At 42.2% G+C, this 20,705-nt stretch overlaps 1 protein-coding gene across 5 annotated transcripts in view; it reads left to right on the top strand.

Moving 5' to 3' along the window:
* The window catches only part of SSH2 (slingshot protein phosphatase 2), a 209,607-nt gene that overhangs the window by 180,174 nt on the left and 8,728 nt on the right, over positions 1-20,705 (top strand). For all 5 annotated transcript variants that reach the window (XM_084862830.1, XM_084862829.1, XM_084862833.1 and 2 more), the window contains 4 exons: positions 674-720; positions 3,758-3,904; positions 9,251-9,451; positions 19,089-19,923. In XM_084862830.1, the coding sequence (XP_084718956.1) occupies positions 674-720; positions 3,758-3,904; positions 9,251-9,451; positions 19,089-19,923 (1,230 nt within the window). The remainder of the gene's footprint in view (positions 1-673; positions 721-3,757; positions 3,905-9,250; positions 9,452-19,088; positions 19,924-20,705) is intronic.

Here is a 20,705-nt window from a genome sequence, read left to right as displayed (position 1 = left end):
CTTAAATTTTGTTTCTCCTGTTTTCCTCATTTTTTTTACAGAAGCTGCTATTTCACCTCTCTCTCTCTCTCTCTCTCTCTCCCTTCTCTTCCCCCACCCCAGCCCAACTCCCTACATGAAACATAATGCACTAGAAAGAGTGTAGGCTTTAGACTGAAATCTAGGTTTAATTCATAATGATGCCATTTTGTTCTTTCAACAATGTTTATTGAATCCCTGCCAGGCATCAGGCAGTATACTGGCGTTTCCATAGGAAACAGAGAAGCTTACATTACAGTGGAAGAGAGGTAGTAAATAAACACATAAATAAATACACAAACAACAATTGCAATACATACTTTTGAAAAAGTCAGAGTACTGTAAACAAGAATAGCAGACATTTAACTTAAATTGGAGAATGATCATAGATATCTTTCCATCATTGTGATCTTGAACAGAAATTATTTTAATTCTCTGAGGGTTGGTTTTCTTATCTATAAAAATGAAGGTAACTTTATCATTTGTGAAAACTAAACATGATACCATACAAAGTGCCTAGCACACAGGGAGGAAATTCAGTGATGGTATTGGCGTTCTTTTTAGAAACTGCTTCTTCCCTCACAGGACTCCTGTTTAAATGTGGTATTTGGTTCATGTGCTAGTGCTCCCTAACCCTGTCCTTTTGGTTCCACAGGGCTCCGAATGGAATGCCTCTAACTTAGAGGATTTACAGAACCGAGGGTAAGCATCACTGTTTTATCTTTACCGTTTCCAGTCAAAGAGGTGTCAGTGAGTTACTTTGTGCTCTAGAGTTGCTTCCTGTTGACTCTAATCAAGTTCAGTCTAATAAGAATTAAAACTGCTATACTCCCACTGTTTCATCCTCCTACCTACCATGAATGATCAACTGTTTCAGTGGTAAGGCTTTCAGAAATAAATGTGTAAGCCTTTCCTGCTGAATAAAGGAAATGCAGTTATTAGTTCCTTTAAAAAAAAAAATTTGTGTGGGTTTTTTTTTTTTTTTTTTTTTTTTTTTAAGAGCAGTCTAAGGTTTCACAGCAAACTTTAAGGGAAGATACAGAGATTTGCCATATACCCCTGCTCCAACACATACATAACCTCTCCCATTATTAGTATCCCACCAGATTGGTGCATTTGTTATAATTGAGGACCCTACATTGAGACCTCATAATCTTCCCAACCCATAGCTTTTGATTCACTCTTGGTTATTGTACATTCTATGGCTTTGGACAAGAGTCTAATTTATCCATCATTATGGAATTACAGAGTATTTTCCTGCCCTAAAAATCCCCTATGCTCCATCCATTTATCCTCCCACTTCCAACCCCGACAACCACTGATATTCAAAATTTGCTCTCTCTATAGTTTTACCTTTGGTCCCTATTTTTACCTAAGAATATGCAGAACTGCAAATGTTGGTTTCACAGCTGTCCGTTCAGTGTTTATTGAATATCTTCTATAGGTCTCTCATAGTGCTAGGTGCTAGAGATCCAAAGATAAATAAGCCATAGCCAGGTGGCTCAGTTGGTTGGAGCAAATGCACCAAAAAGGTTGTGGGTTCGATTCCTGTCAGGGCACATTCCTAGGTTGCAGGTTCAATTCCCGGTTAGGGGAGTGTACCAGAGTCAACCGATAGATGTTTCTCAGATCGATGCTTCTCCCCATTCCCCCATCCTCTCTCTAAAAATCACTAAAAGCACATCCTCAGGTGAGGATTTTTTTTTTAAGTGTACAAAGATAAATGAGACTCAGTAAGTTACTTATAGACTAAGTAGGTTAAAAATGGATGAGCTTCAGAAATTGAACAAGAAGGACCTACTTTGTATGAGGAAATGTACACCTAAACTGTATGGTTATTGAATTTTATTGTAGCAATTGAGACCACAGTGAACATTCAGCAAGTAAAAAGCTATTGCCATTATTTCCTTTTTATTTCTTAGCTAATGCCTAAGTTTTTTATTGAACTTGGCCTTAGCAGCTCACATCATCCCAACAAGAGAAGAGAAAACCATATCTGGAAATTGGCCATGCTAACTATGCTAACTCTTCATTGTAGACAGAGATAAGACCCACTGAGACTCACAGAGAGCGGTGGCTGCCTGGCTAGTTACGGGCTGCCTGTTCTCCCAGCTCCAAGTCAGCCTTCTGGTTATCTTTAGCATGACTAAATGCATACTCCCTACTTTTCCCCAGAAGAACGGTATGTCATAATTGCTAAAATGAACTTGGAGCAAGATTTAAGCCAAATAATTATAAAAAGAGTTCCATGGGAGGAAATCTGGTTATTTAATTTAAGATATGAAAATAAGTAGAGCTTAGCCTCTAGAAACTACTAATCTGTCTGTCTCTATAGATTCGCCTATTCTGAACGCTTCATATACTGTAAATGGAATCATACAGTATGTGGTCTTTTAAGAATTTTTTTAACAACATTATATTTCAATATTTATTAATGTTATAGCATGTATTATTAGTACTTCATTCCTTTTTTCCTTGCCAAATAATATTCCATAATATTCCACATTTAACTTACCCATTCATCAGTTGATGGACATTTAGGTTGTTTCCACTTTTTGGCTGTTTTAAAAACTTAGATGAACAATCATGTACAAATTTTTAGGTGGACTTCTGTTTTCATATCTCTTGAGTTTTTGCCTAGGAGAGGCAATGCTGGGTCATATGGTAACTCTATGTTTAACCTTTTGGGGAACTATTAGACTTTCCCAAGTTGGCACTTGCTTTCTTTTTAAATTAAAAAGAAAAATCATTTCTGATAATAAACTTTGATTCAAATCATATCCCAGAACAATTTTGGTCTCCTCACCTAACCACAGAACTGGTTAGCTAGGACTCTCCCTTCCTGTAGTCATTTCTCTGACTTCCGAAATGGGTTTGTAGAACCCTCCCTGCATGCGGTTCTGAGAAGGAAGTAGCTTCTGCAGAAAAATGAGGGACCTGTGCCGTGTTGGGAGAGTAAACTCCAGTGATATCTAAGTTCACACAGCACTGAGAAAAGATAACCCTTTGGCAAACTAAACCCAAGCCTTTATTGAGATTGTGCAGGGAGACAGATAGCAGAAAAATTTCTTGATACAGAAACCGTTTCCTGCAGCCTCAGTATAGAACTCTCAGACACATCTGCTGCCATAGCAGCCAGGAATGCAGCCTAGAGAGTTCAGAGAGTTTCAAGTCCAACTTTCCTCTGACCCTCCCAGCTCTGGCCTCATTTGCATTTCATAGTTAGAGAGAGAAAGAGAGAAAAATCTGACAATCTGGCAGTTAGGAAAATAGGAGGAAATTTCTCCTTTTATTTTTTGTTTGTTTGTTTCTTGAGATACATAATTTAATACAAGTGACTTCCAAAGAATAAATTATATTGCTGGTAATTTTAGTGACTAAAGAGGAATTGTTTCTCATGGGCCTCAGGCTGATTCTTTTGAGTAAAATACAAGACATGTTTTCAAAAGATTGTCCAAGATGAGATTGTGTAACTACGTAAACTGAAATGGAATTTAGATGTTCCACTTGGTAGACAACTTTTCTCCCAGTAACTCTCTGGTGCCCAGGTGTGCTCAGGACCCTGTTATACCGTTTCTGTACTAAGTAAGTATAGCCTCTTAGTCTTTTAGATTTCTTCAATATCTTGGCATTTAATTTCGGCATAGGGAGTAAAAGAGTTGTAAATAAGAAAAGCAGTGCTGGAAATTGGATTTAGCCTGAGTAGTAGAGCCAATTTCTCCCCTGGTTCTTTTTGCAGGGTGCGGTATATTTTGAATGTCACTCGAGAAATAGATAACTTCTTCCCAGGAGTCTTCGAATATCATAACATTCGGGTATATGATGAAGAGGCAACAGATCTCCTGGCTTACTGGAATGACACTTACAAATTCATCTCTAAAGCAAAGTAAGTAACGGGTCTCAAACACATTCTTCCCCTTGTTCCGTGTGCACCACACATGGCCGGGGCCTGAAAGCTATAGATAACTTACTGAGAGCACTCCAGAAAAAGGAAGTAAAGGAAAAAAAAAAAAAAGCCCTGGCTGCTGTGGTTCAGCTGGTTGGGTGTTGCCCCATGAACCAAAAGATAGCAGGTTTGATTGTCGGTCAGGGCACATACCCAAGTTACAGGTTTGATCCCTTGGTCAGGGTGCAAAAGAGAGGTAACTGATCAGTGTTTCTGTCTCACATCAATGTTTCTTTCCTTTCCTCTCTGAAAAATCAATTTTTAAAAAGAAGACTGAGCCCTGGCTGGTTTGGCTCAGTGGCTAGAGAGTTGGCCTGTGGACTGAAGGTTCCCAGGTTTAATTCCGGTCAAGGGCATGTACCTTGGTTGCAAGCATATTCTCAGTGGGGGGTGTGCAGGAGGCAGCTGATCAATGTTTCTCTCTCTTCGATGTTTCTCTCTATCCCTCTCCCTTCCTCTCTTAAAAAAATTAATTAAAAAAAATTTTTTTAAAGACTGAGATTTCTTAATCCTCAGGGAAAGATGACTAGTGACTTAATACTTTTCCTGTAAGTAGATGAAATCCCTTAAAGATTATCTCATGTTGGCTAGTTCCATTTGGGCACAAAATTAGAGTATGTAAACTTAAGCTGCAGCTAAAGAAATGGAAATGAGAAAAGAGAGAAATTCTGAATGAAATGCTTAAGTTGCCAGTGGAGACATTTTAAAGTTGTATAATTGACAATATTCCACACAGATAGAATACTGGGTCCTCCTCTCTAAAAACAAGATCTTTGGAAATTTTTTCTCATTTTTTTTTTTTTTACTTTACTTTTATGATACTCTAGTCTAAATAGTGAAATTTTTCTCTGAGCTTTTTTTTTTTATTGATTTTTTTTACAGAGAGGAAGAGAGAGAGATAGAGAGTTAGAAATATCAATGAGAGAGAATCACCAATCAGCTGCCTCCTGCACACTTTCTACTGGGGATGTGCCCGCAACCAAGGTACATGCCCTTGACCGGAATCGAACCCGGGACCCTTCAGTCCGCAGGCCGACGCTCTATCCACTGAGCCAAACCGGTTTTGGCTCTCTGAGCTTTCCGATGATGTCTTCCTTAAATTTAAATTTTTAATTGCTCCTTTTAGTGAAGTTATTTAATTATTTTAATTTAGTGTTTAGTATTAATAGGTCAGCGCTCATTTTTTTTTATATGTCTTACTGATTTTAGAGAGAAGGGAAGGGAGAGAGAGAGAAACATTGATGTGTGAGAGAAACATCGATTGGTTGCCTCCCTTACATGCCCTGACCAGGGATCAAAGAAAGCCTCAACCTAGGTATGTGCCCTGATGGGGAATCGAGCCCACAGCTTTTTGGTGTATGGGATGACCAACTGAGCCACCTGGCCAGGCTCACTCATTTGTTTAAGTCCCTGGGGATTTCCTTGCCAATCCTATTTGTGCCTTCAATAGAGGGAGCATAGCATGTTGGCCACGCTCCGTTAGTTGGGATCACATTCAAATCATCCCTGGCAGGTGACAGGCACTTCTGTTTATAAAGTCCTTTTTAAAGAATGATTCCATACTTCTCTTAGGGACTTTCATGATTAAGAGATTCTTCCTTCTAGTTACCTAAATTCCCATACCCTAGCTTTGAGCTCATTCTCTTAGTCTCTAACCAGCACCTAAAAGAGTGCTTTATATTCTTGAAGAACATTTTATATTCTATTATTAAATTACTAGAGGCCCGGTGCACAGATTCATGCACATTGAAAGAAAATTAATTAGAAGGTGGCCGGTGGGGCAGGACTGGGTGAGATGGGCCGGACACACCCTGGAGCCAACCTCCCTCGGTCCCTCCCCGGCCACACCTAGGGTAGTCCTGGGGCTCAAAGGGTGTCTGTGGAGTGAGCAGGGTCCCCCCAGCAGGTGGAATCCCTTGGGCTGGCCAGCAGGGATTGGGCCAAAACCAGCAGTCCAACATTCCCCAGGCGGGGTCCCAGAGTGCAAGAGGGCACTCTGCAAAGTTGCTGTCCCTTGGCAGCTCCTACGTTGAACATCTGTCCCCTGGAGGTCATTGCACATCATAGCTGCCGGCTGGTCAGCTGGTCACTTAGGCTTTTATATGCATAGATAGAGCTAGACCTGGCCAGCGATCAAAGTGCGAGCGTCTGGCATGGAAGGGCATGTCTCCAGCTGACCTCTGGACCGTGGGCAGCACCTGGGCTCCCAGACCCCCACGCTCCCCCCTCCGTCTGAGTCACAGCGCCCGAGTCCCCAGATGCAGTGAACACAGCCAGACTCTGCAGGCCTGGGCACAGCATGGGCCTCTAGGCCACCCAGCTGTGCTGCATGGAAGCCGGGCAGGTTAGCAGGGGGAGTGAAAGCAAGCTCAGCGGACAACCCACATTCTCACCGCACCTCCATCCCCATCACCCTGGCCCCCAGGTAGCCAGCAAGGTCGCAGCCCCCCACCCAGGAGGTTGGTCACCACCACCCATCCCCAGTTCTTGGTCCCAGTCCAGGGCCCCACCCCCTGCCACTGCCACTGGTTGGCATCTGCGGGGGTGATCGGCAGGGCGATCAGGCCCCCACTCACATCCACCTTGGCCTGGCACCGCCTGCTCACCTGCCCCACCATCCTGTGATCCCACTCTTGTTGGGGCCCATTGGGGTCGGCAGTACCTCCACTGCCACCTGCTGCCTGTGCCGTGTCACCAATGCCCACCATGCTCTGTGCCACACCCTGCTGGTCAGAGCACGTCATAGCAAGTGGTTGAACCCCTGGTCAAACAATTTGCATATTAGACTTTTATTATATAGGATTCCCAGTAATAATGCCACCCATGGCATACTTACTATGTGCCAGGTACTTTACGTGTATTTCCTCATGTAATATTTTCCAAAACCCAGGGAGGCAGATATTGTCATCCTTCTGAATAGATGTGGACAGACTATAGAGACAAAGTTCAGAGAGGTTAAGAAACAAATGGTGAGGATGGTACTTAAACCCAAGATCATATAGGCATAGTCTAGTGCCAGGGGTCTTCAAACTACGGCCCGCGGGCCACATGTGGCCCGCAGAGGAGTCTGATCCGGCCCGCCAGGTTTTTTGGGCAGTGAGCACAGCCGAGGTGTTACAGTAGGAATTAGTAGTTCATATAGTCCGGCCCTCCAGCTCTCTGAGGGACCGTGATCTGGCCCCCACTTTAAAAAGTTTGAGGACCCCTGGCCTAGTCCCTTAAGGAAAAGTCTAGGCAAGTTGTCAGGGTCACAGCTAAAGAGTAGAGTTCAAGGTGAGGCCCCAGTGCCAGTGAGAAGAAAGGGTGATTTCAGCAGGGCTGCAATTAGAATGAGATGCATGAGGTGCCCAGGTTACATTGAAGCAGGCACTCACTCTCAGGTTCCTGCATCTGAGAGCGAGTGCCTCCTGAGGGACACACTGAGCACCTCATGTGTTTTACCTAATCAGGGCCCTAAATTCCAGAATCTGTATATGGGTGAGCTTAGGGTTTGCTACTGTAATACCAAGCTCAATCTGGACAATCCAGCACTGGGTGACGGGGAGTTAGAGGAAGACTTAAATTGAGTTAGTTGAAAACTGACATCAGTTCCTTTGTTACATGAGTTAGAAGCCATCCACTTTTTGAAAAAGCCTAGTTCAATATGAATAAATGTTTTCATGGAAGTGGATTTTATAATTGCATTTTTCTTAAGATTGTCCAAGTTTGAACACTTGCCATGCCTGCAGGAGTAGACCTGAAATTTTATGCATTAAAGTTGTCAGAGCTTGATGGGAATATATTTGAGCACAGGTCTGAACTCCACCTGAGTCACTGCACGTTGGCTTCCCACTGTAGTGTGAAGGAAAACCCTGTGGCGCCATAAACAAAACAAGTATTTCCTATTCCTTTGGGATAATCTAAACACACAAACACACCACACCAGCCTTAGTACACCAACATTTTGCATCTAATTGACAGATAGGAGGTCAATCTTACCTTCCTTTTGAGGTTGTTTCAGTTACTCCAGACTGTTCTCTGCATTCCTATAGCTTATTTGGCTCACTCATTTTGGCACTTAAACTTGTGCCTCCTTCCATTGGTGCTGAACTGTTTCACGTGTCTCCTTCTCCAGCAGGAGAGCTCTAAGCCTCCATGAGGAAGCTTATCTACTATAATAGAGTGAGCAAGTGGATGAATAGATTTCCCCTTTTAGGCTCACACGTGCATTCTTAAATTTATTGGAATAGCTACTTGGGAGGAATTCCAGCCCATGACACTAGTGATAAGAATAATCATTCTTTCCCAGGTTTAAAAATGTTGTTTCTACTTATAGCTGACAGATCTAATCAGCAGATCCATAAGTTTGCTCACACATTTAGCAAATATCAGAAGGCTTATTCTGTGCCAGACATTGTGTTATTAGCAGAATTAGCATAACCAAGTAATGCTCATATTTAAGATAAACAAACTCTGGCATGTTAAGACCGAGAGGTTTAGTTTTGTTTGTTTTTTAGTATCACCTTATGGTAACTTTGTTTTCTTGTTTTTCCACCCCATTAAAAAAAAGGGGGGTAGTTATGTATTCCACCCTCCTTGCTGGAAAAACCACATGATGCATTTATCTCATGGTTCATCCAGCTCCTCGGGTTGTACAGCCAGTCCCTAGACAGAACATGGGTTGTGGTGTTGTGAAAAGTATATCCGGGGCTACGTCTGAGTACGGAGGAGGATTAGTTTCACTGGGTTTGTGCTCTCCTCCAGGGTCAGAACCCTTACTGGAACTTGAACTGGAAGCAATTGAGAACATTTGGGTAAATTAGGTGAATCACTGCCACGCCTGTAACTCAAGAGCATGCCTGTGCCTGCCAAGAAGCATGCCCTGGGGCCATAAAGGGACTGGCCTTCAGCCATGGGGGTCCAGTCTCTAAACTGAAAATTCTCCCCTACCATTCTGTGACCAGCTGTCATTTCAATTACCATTTTGAACTTTGTCTGCTTCTTCCACTGAATTCTACCTTTTTAGGGGAAAAATGTTACTTCGCCTCATAGTACCTTGTGCGTTGTCTTACACATGGTAAATGTTTGCTGAATGAATTAGAGGCTTACTGTTAACAATGAATATTGTTTGAGTACACTAGAATTGCCTACCCTCCCTGCACATTGATTATAGATGCACACAAGTGCACGAGGTGGGATGGGATGCAGAGCAAGAAAATGGAAGGGCAGGACAGGAAACTTGGAAACATTTCGGACCCGGCTTTACTCACCATGTGTGTTTTCCTCTTACCTCAAACCCCAAACTAGGAAACATGGATCTAAATGCCTTGTGCACTGCAAAATGGGCGTGAGTCGCTCAGCCTCCACTGTGATTGCCTATGCAATGAAGGAATATGGCTGGAATCTGGACCGAGCCTATGACTATGTGAAGGAAAGACGAACAGTGACTAAGCCCAACCCCAGCTTCATGAGACAACTGGAAGAGTACCAGGGGATCTTGCTGGCAAGGTGGGTCCTTAAGTGTGACTTTCTCAGCTTTTCCATCCCCAGGGAAAGGTGAGATGGCCTTCTCTGTAGCTGGTTCTCAGCCTAACATGAATGTGTCACATGTTCAAAAATTGTATCCCTAGCCAGATTTTTACACAATAAGTATAAGCATTTGAGATTAGCGTGGAAGATTAGCATTTAATCAAAACTAACATTATTTTTCGCCCTGTAATTTAAAGGGTGGAAAATACTATTCCCTTATTTCAGTTCTCACCTGGGTGTAGATTCTAACAAACACTTCTCAATATCTTTTTCCCCCCTTTTTATTCAGTTTATTGGGGCTGATATTGGTTAACAAAATCACATAGGTTTCAGTGTACAATTCCATAACACATCATCTGTGTATTGTAATGTGTGTTCACCACCCTACGTGTCTCCTTCCATCACCATTTTCCCACCTATGTCCTCCTCCACCTCCCACTTCTCAACAATTTCTAATGCCAGATGTGCTCTTATCAAAATGGATACTGATTGCTCCCAAGGTAATTCTAGGCATAGCTGAAATTCTTAGAATTTGTTTGGGCCATTTGTTAAAAAAAAATAAAAAAGAAAGAAAGGAAGAAATAAAAGTGCCTGCTGCTACTTGGACTTTTTTTTTTTTTTTTTTTTTCCCCAGTACTTGATTTCACTGAGTCCACTCCAGTAATTTTGGTCATGTGACAAAATTAGCAGAATTGGGGGATGGATATATATATAAAGAGAACTATTTCTGGGATGCATATATATGCATCCCAGAAATAGTCCTCTTGGTTTTATATATAAATACATGTTTTTAAATTGATTTTAGAGAGGAAGGAAGAGAGAGAGAGAGAGAGAGAGAGAGAGAGAATGAACATCAGTAATGAGAATCACTGATCGGCTGTCTTCTTCATGTCGCCTACTGGGGATGGAGCCTGCCACCAGAGCATGTGCCCGATGTGGAATTGAAGCATGATCTCCGGGTTCCTAGGTTGATGCCCAACCACTGAGCCACTCCAGCTGGACCTATTGGTGTGTTTTTTTAATGCTCACCTGAGGATGTGCTTCTCATTGATTCTAGAGATAGAGGAAAGGAGAGTGAGAGAGAGATTATTAATCACTGTATACAAATAACTGTAAGTCTATGTATGCCTCATCCTGCATATGCTTTATAAAAATGCAACAAAAAAAAAATACAAAGGGAAAATTATTTATAAACTCAGTACTTACAGAGACAGTTAACATTATCTGACCTTTCAACTAACAGCATATACTGAGCACTTACACTGCACTTAACCATCACTTGATCCTTTTCCCCCCAGGTCTATCTTCTATCTATAATAATAAAAGCACAATATGCTAATTAGACCTGGCATCCTTCCAGATGAAGCTGGGGTTGCAAGTCATCCGGGGCTGCAAGGGCCAAGCCCCTTGCACAGATTTTGTGCATCAGGCCTCTAGTTGAGATATAATTGACAGTATTGTGTAAATTTAGGCTGTACAGTGTGTTGATTTGATACATTTATACATTGCAAACAGCTTACCACCAAAGCATTAGCTAACATCTCCATCCCTTTACACATTTTTTTTGTGGTAAAAATATTTAATATTTCTCTTAGCAACATTCAAGTATATAATAAATTATTAGCTGTTATCACCATGCTGTACATTAGATTCTCCAGAACTTGGCAATCTTATGACTGTAAGTTTATACCCATTGGCCAAGTATCTACCCATTTCTCCCAACCCCTACACCTGGTAGCCAGCAGTCTACTGTCTGTTTCTCTGAGTTCAGCTTTTTTAGATTCCACAAATAGGTAACACCATACAGTATTTGTCTTTCTCTGTCCCCAGTAAAGGTCTTGAACATCTTCTTGTACCAGTCAGAACTAGCTGTTCCGTCAGTAAGTAGATAATTGGTTATAAAATGAATGATTTGTTTCACTGCATTATTTATAACCTCTTTGGTGGTGAAAGCCACCTTCAGCTGCTCTGAGGGAAACGATTCAGGTATTAAGCTGGATTTAATGATCAGCTTCCAGAGATGCCACATGTTGAAGTTCTGTGGAGTGCTAGATTTTGCTTCGTTGTTTCCATGTAGGTATGTTCTCAGTGGTTTTGTTAGGGTGAAGGCACTGCTTCCTAGAAGCATTGGGAGCTAGTGCCAGAGTTTAATCCAGTAAGTCTCATTACTTGGTCTTGACTCTTGAATCTGGGCTGTTTTTCCCTTGAACAAAATATTACATAGCCTTCCAGCCTATCCAGGCAGAGGGACCACCCTCCCACCCCCAAAGTATTGTGAAAATGTGGTCACAGCACAGCATTATGGTTTCCACTAAAAAAAAAACCTCCCATTTACTCAGTACTTGGCATGATCTCATCTGAGCTATTCTCTTAGGAGGCTGGGAGGCTATGAAAGTCTCCTCCACTTAAAGAGAATTTATAGGTCTTTGGGGCCAGATATTGATGACATTTTTAGATTAGATCAGAAGGTAGAACACAGCAGTTCTTTTTGGCACAAGAAAGAGGCATCTGAGGGTTGGTTGAGATATAAATATTATATATTCCCAGACACATGACGGATGTTAGGCAGTGTCCTCACGTGACCCATTGAGAGGAAGGATACTATATGTCCTGCCAATTTCAGTATTTATTCTGGAATCCCAGGCTACTGCAAGCTGTTAGGTTGGTGTGTTTTTGTGTGTGTGTGTTTTTTTAGCGTATGTGGTTTTCTTAAGTGTTAAAGAAATTTCAAGAAAATCTTAAATGAGGGTAAGAAGGGCAGCATAGCCCTAGCCAGTTTGACTCGGTGGATAGAGCGTCAGCCTGCAGACTGAAAGGTTTCAGGTTTAAATTTGGTCAAAAGCACATGCCCAGGTTGTGAGCTCGATGCCCAGTAGGAGGCGTGCAGGAAGCAGCCGATCAATGATTCTCTCTCATCATTGATGTTTCCATCTTTTTTTCTCTCTCCCTTTCTTTCTGAAATCAATAAAAATATATTTTTTTTAAAAAGAAGGGCAGCAGGTGGTACTGGAATTTCCTGTACTGTGATGTCTCCTGGATTTTAAGAACTAGAATCCAGTGCAGAGGAGAATACTCAGGCTGCCTTCATCTGCAAGTAATAGAATATATCAATTGAGATCTCAACAAGAAATGCATACTCAGATTAAGATTATTTGATGAGGGTTTTATAGAGGGACTACATGGCAAAGATGTGGGATTGAAGTGGAATCAAGCATAGCTGATTGGTAATAGCTGAGGTCCAAAGAGGAAGGGAGCAGTTACTAGAACCTAGAAGGAGACTTCTTCAGAGTAAGGCACCTCAGAGAAAAGCAATCACCTTCAATTAAGAATATAGCCAACCTCCCTGGCTGGTTTGGCTCAGTGGATAGAGCATTGGCCTGCGGACCAAAAGGACTTGGGTTCAATTCCAGTCAGGCACTCTTGCCCAGGTTGTGGGCTCGGTCCCCAGTGGAGGGTGTGCAGGAGGCAGCCAATCGATGATTCTCTCTCATCATTGATGTTTCTGTCTCTGTCTCTCACTCTCCCTTCCTCTCTGATATCAATGAAAATATATTTTAAAAAGAATAAAATGAAAAGCAATTCAATGTTACAAAAGAATATTACCTTAAAAAAAAAAGAGCCGAAACCGGTTTGGCTCAGTGGTAGAGCGTCTGTCTGCGGACTGAAGGGTCCCGGGGTTCAATTCCGGTCAAGGGCATGTACGTTGGTTGTGGGCACATCCCTGGTGGGGGGTGTGCAGGAGGCAGCTGGTGGATGTTTCTCATCGATGTTTCTAGCTTTATATTCTTCTCCCTTCCTCTCTGTAAAAAAATCAATAAAATATAAAAATAAAAAAAGAATAAAAAAGAATATAGCCAACCTGGAGTAACTCTGCAGAAGGAAACTATGGAAAAAATGGTCTGCCTTCACTCTCCTGTCTCCAATCTCCTGCTGAGTGTGTCTATTAGCCCAACCCTGTGAAAGTCAGAAGGCAAAGGGGCCTGTTGATGTGGTCCAAAGATCCTCCTTGGGGACAGAGAGTAGGGTAGAAAAGCTGAAGAGCAAACAAAAGATATTTGGCCCAACACCAAGCTATAGGTATTTTTAAAAGTTGGACCATGTGCCATCACTTGTAACAAGAAGCACAGAACTAGACTGTAGTGGCTCAGTGATGTAATCAGAGACTTGGATACTCTTCATCTTTCTTGTCTGCCTGCCTTGGTTAATGGTTTGGTCCTTGAACTTGTCTCCTCATGAATGCCATATGTCTGCCACATTTCTAGATATCTCCATGTAAATTCCTCAGCATCTGGCTGAATGGGCATTTCAATTTTGCGGGGAGACCTTTCCCAGAACTGCCCCAATAGACTTCTCCACAGGTCTGATTGGCCAGGACTGGGTCATGTGGTTAAAACTAATCACTGCCAGGAAAATAGAATGTCCTGGGCTGGCTAAAACAAATTCACTTCACGCTCTGGTGCTAGGGAAGTGCTGCATTCCCTGAACCCAGGGGACATTGACTACCCCAACCAAATCAGGCTTCTACCAGTGAGGGAAACAGTGGGGGTGTCTGCTGGGTGAGCAGCCATTAGGGTCTGCACTCTATGATGTGTTGTCAGAAATGGCACTTGCAAGTTACCTGCCAAGCTAACTGCCAAGTGAATTGGGCCCAGCAGATTCTTGCCCAAACCTGGAGTGCTGCTCCAGGAACTGCTTGCTTAGAAAAGCGAAGAAGCCCCAGACTCCTATGATTGTCTGGAGCTCTGGCTAGCTTTACAGCTTAGATAATCAGGAGAGGACAGTCCTTAGAAAAATCTCACTCATTCTATTTGCAAAGAAATTCCATTTCCTACCCAGCGACTTAACTCTTGTGTTTCGTGTCTTCTCCCAGAAAGCATATGGTGGTTTCCCAGAGAGACAGAGCCTTGACTCTAGCACTCTCTAGTCACGCGGTTGTCCAGGGTGGCACTGGGTACTTAACTTGAGGTGGCAGACTCTTTATGAGTCTTTTAGCTTGGTACTTTTACCTCTTTGTTGGTAGAAGAGAAGTGTAGCAAAGTGATTTATGAATTGGTTGCAGTCTCTTAATCAGAATGTGACACTGTGAGCCAAACAGTAATAGCCCCTCTGAAATACAAGAAATTTTTTGCCTATTTCAGTGTGTCTTTAAGAGTCTGGAGAAGGCTAATATTTAATATTCTCCCTTAGACCTAAGGGATATCATAAAGGTACTGATATTATTCATATCTAATTTTATTTTTTATAGTCTGGGAATGAGGCAGGAGGAGGGTGTGTGTGTGTGTGTGTGTGAGTGTGTGTGTGTGTGTGTAAATCCTCCATTGAACAGCCAGCAGCCCTGTTGACTCTGATCATGCAGGTATCTGGCAGATTTATGTTCCATTAGACAAGTTCTGATTTCAGGCTTTTGCAAGCTGACCATGTGTCTGTGATATTGGGTTTCAGTGTATAAGGCAAGGAAGAAAAACTGGGTGGTGGCCAGGGAGAGTTTGTGCCACATGTCCTCATAGATGTCAGTTTTGATTCTTTGAACACCGCTGTCGCCACGGCCAGAGGAGGTAGAGTTGTCTTTTACCCTGGCTTTGCTGGTGGAGACTTTGAAGTCTAGTTAGCCAATGCCCAGTGGTGAGCCAGCAGGAGGGAACCCGAGAATAAGAGGATGTGGTCCTGGTCAGGTGACAGCCAATCACAATCAACGTTAAAGGATTTTCTTTTCTTTTTAAAGATTTTCTTAATAGCTTTTCAGAAAAGTAATCTTAAAGCACAGCACACAGAAAATGCTCAATTGAAGCTTTTTCTCTTTCTTCTCATTTCTATAGACTGCCTAATGCCCTAAGAAGTAACCATAAACGGTCTGATTTTACTATAACTGATATTCTATTTTTAGCAGTATTTTCCTCTATATAACTTTCTCCAATAGAAGTAGTGCTTTCCCAGACATATAACAATATGGAAGAAAGCAAGTCAAGACAAGAAAATGGGTTATGATGTGCATCCTGTCATTTAGATTTCCTTCTTACCCACTTGCTAAAAGGCCAAATTCTTACCCAGGTCAGAAGCCACTCCAGGTGGAAGAGAACTGGAGTTGGTTGCATCATCCAGACCACAAACCAGCTCTGAATTTCTTTTTGGCAACTTGTTTACTTGCTACCTACCTGGAATCAGGTGGGGATGTCAGCTGAATTTAAATATTAACAGTTTAGCCGAAACTGGTTTGGCTCAGTGGATAGAGCATCGGCCTGCGACCTGAAAGGTCCTAGGTTCGATTCCGGTCAAGGGCATGCACCTTGGTTGTGGGCACATCCCCAGTAGGAGGTGTGCAAAAGGCAGCTGATCGATGATTCTCTCATTGATGTTTCTAATTCTTTATTCCTCTCCCCTCCTCTCTGTAAAAAATCAATAAAATATATATTTTTAAAAATATATTAACAGTTTAAAATAATAAATATGATCTAATGCCTTCCATATATTCCAACTAGTGAAGGAGCATTAAAATAAACTGGCTTGGGAAAAAGCTTCACTGGAAAACAGTTTGGTGTTTCTAGGTAAAACCTGACTTATACATGCCCTGTGACCCACCTTTCTACTCCTATACATAAAACACCTTTGAGAAACCAAATTATGTGCCAGGCACAGGAATGGCCATAGCAATATTGTTTGTAATAGCCAGAACTGCTCATCAACAGGATGGGTAAATAAATTTCACTCTGAAATTACAGCTACACACATCGATGAATCTTAAAAACAGAGAGTTAGGCAACAAAACACTTGTAGAATACATACAGTATTTCATTTATATAAACTTCAAAACATGCCAACCTGAGAAGTATATTATTAAGAATAAAACGTGGTGACTCTAAGAAAAAGAAATGAAAGGCAATGATAAACACAAAATTTAGGACAGAGGTTAGTAACCCCTGAGGGGCAGGGAGTGGAGGGAAGGATCAGGAAGGGCCCATGGAGCAGCAGTGTTTCAAAGGCCCTGGCAGTGAGTATCTTGACCATACCAGAGCGCTGCCTACCACTCTCCATGCAGGTCCTATTGCAAAATGAAAAAGGTGGCAGAATCAGACCTATCTTCAGACTGGGGGTTTTCTTTCTCCTTTACAAGTAGGTGTTAATGTAATTCCAGAGCCCTGACCCAATATTTTCTGGTGATTATCTCCTCCAGGAAGAGAAAGAAATCCTGCTGGGCCAATGATGCCAGCCAGTTCCTCTGCAACATGCACTGTGTGTGCCTATTAGCGTAACTTCAGTATCTCATTCCCTCCTGATTGTTTCAGGATTTGCAGACAACTTTAAAAATCATACGTATGGGGTTATTGGGGTCATGAAAACATCCCATTTGCCTGTTGACTGACAAGATGTTCTTTCACATTATTAGAAGGGTGAGAGCAACTCCCTGAGATGACTTGCTAGTCATTTGCATGATGGGAATTGTCCTGCCATGGTGGCTAAGAGGAATCGGTGCAGGTTTGAACATGCTTATATAGGTGAGGGCTGGAAATTGAAGAACATAGTCATATTTAGATCAGAAAACAAGGGTGTCTGTATATGAAAGAAGAAACTTAAAAGGGAAGCACATTGGCCTGGGTTGATCACAGTGCTTAGGCCTCATCTATCTAACCAGTCAGCTTGCCACTCACTCGTTGGGATGTGTGATGTGTTGTCTCCTCCTAGGGGTGGCTGAGTTCTTGCATCTTGGAAAGAATGAAAACCCTGCTTTACACCCAACTAATTGATTATAGCTTGCCTTCATAAACAGATTGACCTACTCAGAAAAGCATCCTTTTGCTGTGCAGGCCTGAGTCAGAAAGATCCCCACCCAAGCAGCAGACAGGCACGGGGAGCTGAGAGCAGGTGCAGACTTGAGAACAAACAGGGGTTCACATTAGTGCAGGCACATGACTCAGCAGAGATTTACAGGCCTCTGAGGCAGGCGTGGCCCTGAGCCCAGGATAAGTTGTTTTGGGCTGTTGCCCATTTTACCCTGCGGTTAGGGCACTCTTCATCAACTTGTAAGTCATGGAAACCATCCCTCATAAGCCATTTAGTGACCTATTCCCTGGGCAGGCGATCCTGACCAGCCACAGGGCCACCTTTCTCCTTTTGGCTAGAGCTTTGAGAACTGTGCTTCTTTGTTCAAGAGTGTGGTTTGAAATGAAATATCTTTCCCACGTCAGGCCTTCCCTCCATAAAATAAACCAAAGGATGGATGTGTGTGGTCTTCCTTTGGCCCATCTGCTTTTCCAGGTGTCGCCTTAGCCTGATGGTTTTTATCCAAAGATCCTTATGAAAGGGGCTGTGCTTTCTGCTAATTGTCTTCCATTCTGTTACCAACCTTTTTGCCAGGCTTACTAGCCTCATCTTTGTTTTCTAATTCAAGAAAGATTACCACCCTCCTCACACTTTCATGTCAGAGATTAATCCTGTATCAGCTCTTCACCCCAGTTATGAGGATTTGTAATGAGCTTCCATAAACTGTTTCACCTTGTATTACTCAAATGCTGTTTTGTTCTAGGTTTGTGTGGTTTTTGTTTTTTGTTTTTTTCTGATCATTAATGAATGTTAAACATGCTCATTATTTTAGAATTTAAAAAATTATAGAAATACAGAGTATAGAAAGCAAAGCCCTCCTCAAAGTATTTTTGCCTTCCCTTAAAAGAACTGTTACCAGTTTGGATATGTTCCTCCAGATATTTTCCTATACTTATTTTAACATGGGAACTGACCATTCCAACTGTGTTCGGCATGCTTTTTCGCTTAACAGTATACCTTGGACATCATTTCACTAAAATACCTGACTTTTTTTTTTTTTTTTTTTTTTTTTTTTTTTTTTTTACCAGCCTCATAGCATAGAGGTATATGGACTGTAATTTATTTTTTTTTATTTTTTTTTAATATATTTTTATTGATTTTTTACAGAGAGGAAGGGAGAGAGAGAGAGAGCTAGAAACGTCGATGAGAGAGAAACATCAACCAGCTGCCTCCTGCACACCCCCTACCGGGGATGTGCCCGCAACCAACGTACATGCCCCTGACCGGAATCGAACCCGGGACCTTTCGGTCCGCAGACCGACGCTCTACCACTGAGCCAAACCGGTTTCGGCTGGACTGTAATTTAAATAAATCTTTTTTAGGAGTCAAATGTTTTAGAACCATATCGTTACAGTGAGCATCCTTTTAATATATCTCTATGCACTTATACTAGTAATATTCCAAGAAAAATTCTTGAAGGAAAAATTGCTGGTTAAAGAGTTAAATTTTGTGAGTTATTACCAGAGAGTTCACTCTTAAAAATTCACATTCCTCCCAATAGTGGTATATGAGAGGGCTTGCTTGGCCATACTATCAATAACACTAGCTGCTCGCAACCATGTTAGCTCTTGTCAGTCTCATAGGTTAAAAAATCAGATCTCATTTATTTGTTTTTGTTGTTTTTGCTTTGCTTTTGTTTTTGCTGTTAGTTAAATTGAGCACATGTTTATTGCCTTCCATTGGGCATTAACAAAGCATTTTGCAGGTTGCGATGTAAGCTTATCTGGGAGCGATTTCCTGGGAGGGTGCTGATTGTTCTCACGGACCAGACTAACGTGTTTCCTGTGTGCGTCCTCCACAGCAAACAGCGGCATAACAAACTCTGGAGATCTCATTCAGATAGCGACCTCTCAGACCACCATGAACCCATCTGCAAGCCAGGACTAGAACTCAACAAGAAGGAGATCACCACCTCAGCAGACCAGATTGCCGAAGTGAAGACCATGGAAGGTCACCCATCCATACCTCCTGTCTTTGTGGAACATGTTGTCCCACAAGATGAAAATCAGAAAGGCCTGCGTACCAAAGAAAGAGTGATTTGCTTGGAGTTTACTTCTAGGGAATTTCATGCCGGACAGATTGAAGATGAATTAAACCTAAATGACATCAATGGATGTACATCAGGGTGTTGTCTCAATGAATCAAAATTCCCTCTTGACAACTGCCATGCATCCAAAGCCTTAATCCAACCTGGACAGGCCCCAGAAATGCCCAACCAGTTCCCAGACTTCACAGTGGAAGATCTGGAGACAGATGCACTGAAAGCAGACATGAACGTCCACTTACTGCCAATGGAAGAATTGACATCTCGCCTGAAAGACCTTCCCATGTCCCCTGACCCTGAGTCACCCAGCCCCCAGCCCAGCTGCCAGGCTGACGTCTCAGATTTCAGTACGGATCGTATTGATTTTTTTAGTGCTCTGGAGAAGTTTGTAGAGCTTTCTCAAGAAACGCGGTCACGATCTTTTTCCCACTCAAGGATGGAGGAACTGGGTGGAGGAAGGAGTGAAAGCTGTCGACTGTCAGTGGTAGAAATAGCCCCTTCTGAAGTGACAGCTGAGGACCAGAGAAGCAGCTCCTTGAGTAACACTCCCCATGCATCCGAAGAATCTTCAATAGATGAGGAACAGTCAAAGGTAAAAGCTCTCTTTATAGTTCTCCACCTAAGACGTTCTCTTCTAAGGCAAAATGTTTGGGATTCTGCTATGTTCACCTTCTTTTTAATGTGGCTAGATTTAGGAAGGCAGTTTGGGAGAGAAAGTCTGGCTGAGACTTTCCTTAAAAACAGGGTTTAAATATTTTTTTAATCAGTTGCTTTTTGAAGAATTTATCTTTTCAGGTTTTTGGTGTCATTGGAAGCCATTTCTAAGAGGGGATGAGGGAAGAAGGGATTAACAAAAAAAACAAAAAAAATTCTTGGCTGAACAAAGAGCGATCCCCTCCTGGATCTCTGCAAGTTCAGATCAAATCTTACCAGTAATGAAGTGCCAGGGACTCATATGCTGCCTGAGTGAGACTTGTGTCTCTGAAAAGATGGATTTGTTTGGAAAAATTCTTTCTGTCTCAGAAAATTCCCAGACTAGACATGTGTAAATAGTTGTTGGAGTAGCACCTAAATCCCATGTGAGTTCTTGCTGTTAATAATGTTTCTGAGTTGTTCCTCGACTCAGGCCCTGTGGTAGTCAGGAGTTGAGGATGGTTTGTGGAAGTGATTTGAGAGCAGACAGAATTCCAAGATTCTTCTCAGTGGCATATGAGCTCCTGAGAACCGTTGCAGACGAGGAAAAGAATTACTGTATGTCGCTATTTGTAAGGCTCACACTTATTCTCATTTTGATACTTGGGGTGCATTTTAATCCATACAATACAGTAGTTGGAAAATAAATGGTGACAAATTTACTCTGACATACCAAACCTC

The sequence above is a fragment of the Pipistrellus hanaki genome, assembly GCF_964339955.1.
Source record: "Pipistrellus hanaki genome assembly, chromosome: 16".
Lineage (NCBI taxonomy): Eukaryota > Metazoa > Chordata > Mammalia > Chiroptera > Vespertilionidae > Pipistrellus > Pipistrellus hanaki.
Note: the sequence above shows the minus strand (reverse complement) of the source record. Positions and strands in the feature narration are given on the sequence as shown.